The sequence below is a fragment of the Callospermophilus lateralis genome, unplaced genomic scaffold (genome assembly GCF_048772815.1).
Source record: "Callospermophilus lateralis isolate mCalLat2 unplaced genomic scaffold, mCalLat2.hap1 Scaffold_1105, whole genome shotgun sequence".
Classification (NCBI taxonomy): domain Eukaryota; kingdom Metazoa; phylum Chordata; class Mammalia; order Rodentia; family Sciuridae; genus Callospermophilus; species Callospermophilus lateralis.
The window spans coordinates 542,370-544,842 of record NW_027511298.1 but is presented as its reverse complement, the minus strand read 5'-3'; the positions used below and the strand labels follow the sequence as shown (position 1 = coordinate 544,842).

Sequence of the window (2,473 nt, the reverse complement as noted above, 5' to 3'; positions counted from 1 at the left end):
GATTCAGGAGCAGCTTAATCTGCTCCTGGGGCCGCGCACAGCTTCACTTCCCTGAGATTTGAATTTAGGATTACACCTCGATTTTACCCAGTGTGTGGGGAAATAGCTCGATGTGCATGTCTTACCCAAGCAGACTGGGACAGTCACGCAGGTGTGATGGAGGGAGAGTGACAACCCTCACTCTTCATAGGTGAAACTACCTGCTAGATATGCATGTGGGGAAGGAAACTTGATGGAATCAAACTTAAGCACCAGTTTTCTCCTCATGGGACTCTTTGGGAACACCACCCACACTACCCTCCTCTACACTTTGACCTTCATCATTTTCTTGATGGCCCTAGCTGGGATCGCCCTCCTCATTCTTCTCATCTACTCAGAGCCCTGCCTCTGGACCCCCATGTACTCCTTCATCAGCCAGCTCTCTCTCATGGATCTCCTGTACATCTCTGTGACTGTGCCCAATATGCTGGTGGGCCAGGTCACGGGAGACCATACAATCTCCCCTGCAGGCTGTGGGATCCAGATGTTCTTCTACCTGACCCTGGCAGGGGCTGAGTTTTTCCTTCTGTCGGCCATGGCCTATGACGGGTATGTCGCCATTTGCAGACCTCTGCATTACCCACTGCTGATGAACCAGAGGGTCTGCCGGCTGCTGGTGTCCAGCTGCTGGCTCCTGGGAGCACTGGACGGCTTGCTGCTCATGCCCATCACCATGAGCTTCCCCTTCTGCAAGTCCAGGAAGATCCTGAGCTTCTTCTGTGAGGCCCCTGCCCTGCTGAGGCTCTCCTGCTCGGATGTCTCCCTCTACAAGATGCTCATGTACCTGTGCTGTGTCCTCATGCTCCTCGTGCCCACCGTGGTCATCTCCAGCTCCTACACCCTCATCCTGCTCCTCATCCACAGGACCAGCTCAGCTGAGGGCCGCAGGAAGGCACTGGCCACCTGCTCTTCCCACATGACAGTGGTGCTACTCTTCTTTGGTGCAGCCATCTACACTTACATGCTCCCCGGCTCCTACCACACAGCGCAGCAGGATGTGATGGTGTCGGCTTTCTATACCATCCTCACCCCTGTACTGAACCCCCTCATCTACAGCCTGCACAACAGAGATGTCACTGCAGCTCTAAGGAGCCTGCTGCAGTCAAGGAGGCCCCTCCCGAGGGTTCTGAGAGGGAGTACCTGGGAGTGAGCCTGCCTCTTCCCCTCCCTCCTCCTCCCCCATCTCTCCTCTCAGCTGTCCTCAGGATCCAGAGCCAACAAGGAGCCCTCCCATAGTCCCACTCCTGTCTGGAGCTTCTCCTCTATGCTGCTATTCATCCTGTTTTCTCAGTGCATTTCACTTCTTGACATCATTTAACTGTGTCTCAGTAGCTGACCTAGTGGCTTTTACTCACCTCTCTCCATCCTGGGTTCACGGGGCATGTCCTGTGACCTAGGGGCCAGCCTTAAGCCTAGCAGAGACTCACTGTGCAGACTTCAGACCTTGTAGAGCCCTGGAAGGGACACTGGCAGCTCCCTCACTCTCTCTGCCTTGTAAGCCACCTTTGACCTGAGACAGCCACAGGTGCCCAGCAGCCTGATACAGTGCCTCAGTAAGGACAGGGGAGCACAATTTTCACAATGTTAAAAGTGAGCTGTGATTCTCCACATCATGTACGACTGCAAGAATGGGGTCCTAATTAGAGGAAAAGTTATACTCTGTGTATGTATAATATGTCAAAATGCACTCTACTGTCATGTGTACCTAAAAAGAACAAATTAAAAAATAAGTGAGCTTGATAGTGTAAAAACAGTGGTTTTAAACTACTGAGACAAAATGTCATTAATATTGAAGTCCAGGGAGATCATAGGTTCTTCTAATTTTACAGGATGTAAATAAAAGTGCTTCCACATATGATTCTATAATTCTTTGGAATTTATACTACTGTAGAAAATGTGTACTGTATTTACATTGAATATAAAAAGTGTCTCGGAGGAGGACGGAATTTGGGAAATTTACACTTCTTGGCAATTTTCTTTCCTTCCTTCCTTCCTTCCTTCCTTCCTTCCTTCCTTCTTTCTTTCTTTCTTTCTTTCTTTCTTTCTTTCTTTCTTTCTTTCTTTCTTTCTTTCTTTCTTTTTTTCTTTCTTTCTTTTATGCCAGGGACTGAACACAGGGGTGCTTAAACACCGAGCCACTTCCCAGCCCTTTTTATTTTAAATTTTGAGGGAGGGTTTCACTAAGTGTGTAGAGCCTTGCTAAGGTGCTGAGACTGGCCACAAACCTATGATCCGACTCTTTGGCCTCAGCCTCCCAAACCAAGCTTTTTTCTTTGAAATTGGGGAAGCCAATAAGATGATTTTGGACTTACAACTAGGCTGTGTGTCCCCTGCCAGGTGTCAGGCTGTCAAGGACATATCTGTGTGTCTACCAGCACAAGATCATGATTACTTTCAAAACTGATACAATCTACATGTCCAGTGCTTCTGGAAT

General features: G+C 48.9%; 1 protein-coding gene across 1 annotated transcript; it reads left to right on the top strand.

The window, feature by feature from the left end:
* The first annotated feature begins 232 nt into the window (after positions 1 to 232).
* On the top strand, positions 233 to 1,189 carry LOC143400312 (olfactory receptor 2T3-like). The gene has a single exon (XM_076857590.2). The coding sequence runs from the start codon at positions 233 to 235 to the stop codon at positions 1,187 to 1,189; it is 957 nt and encodes a 318-aa protein (XP_076713705.2).
* The last annotated feature ends 1,284 nt before the right edge of the window (positions 1,190 to 2,473 follow it).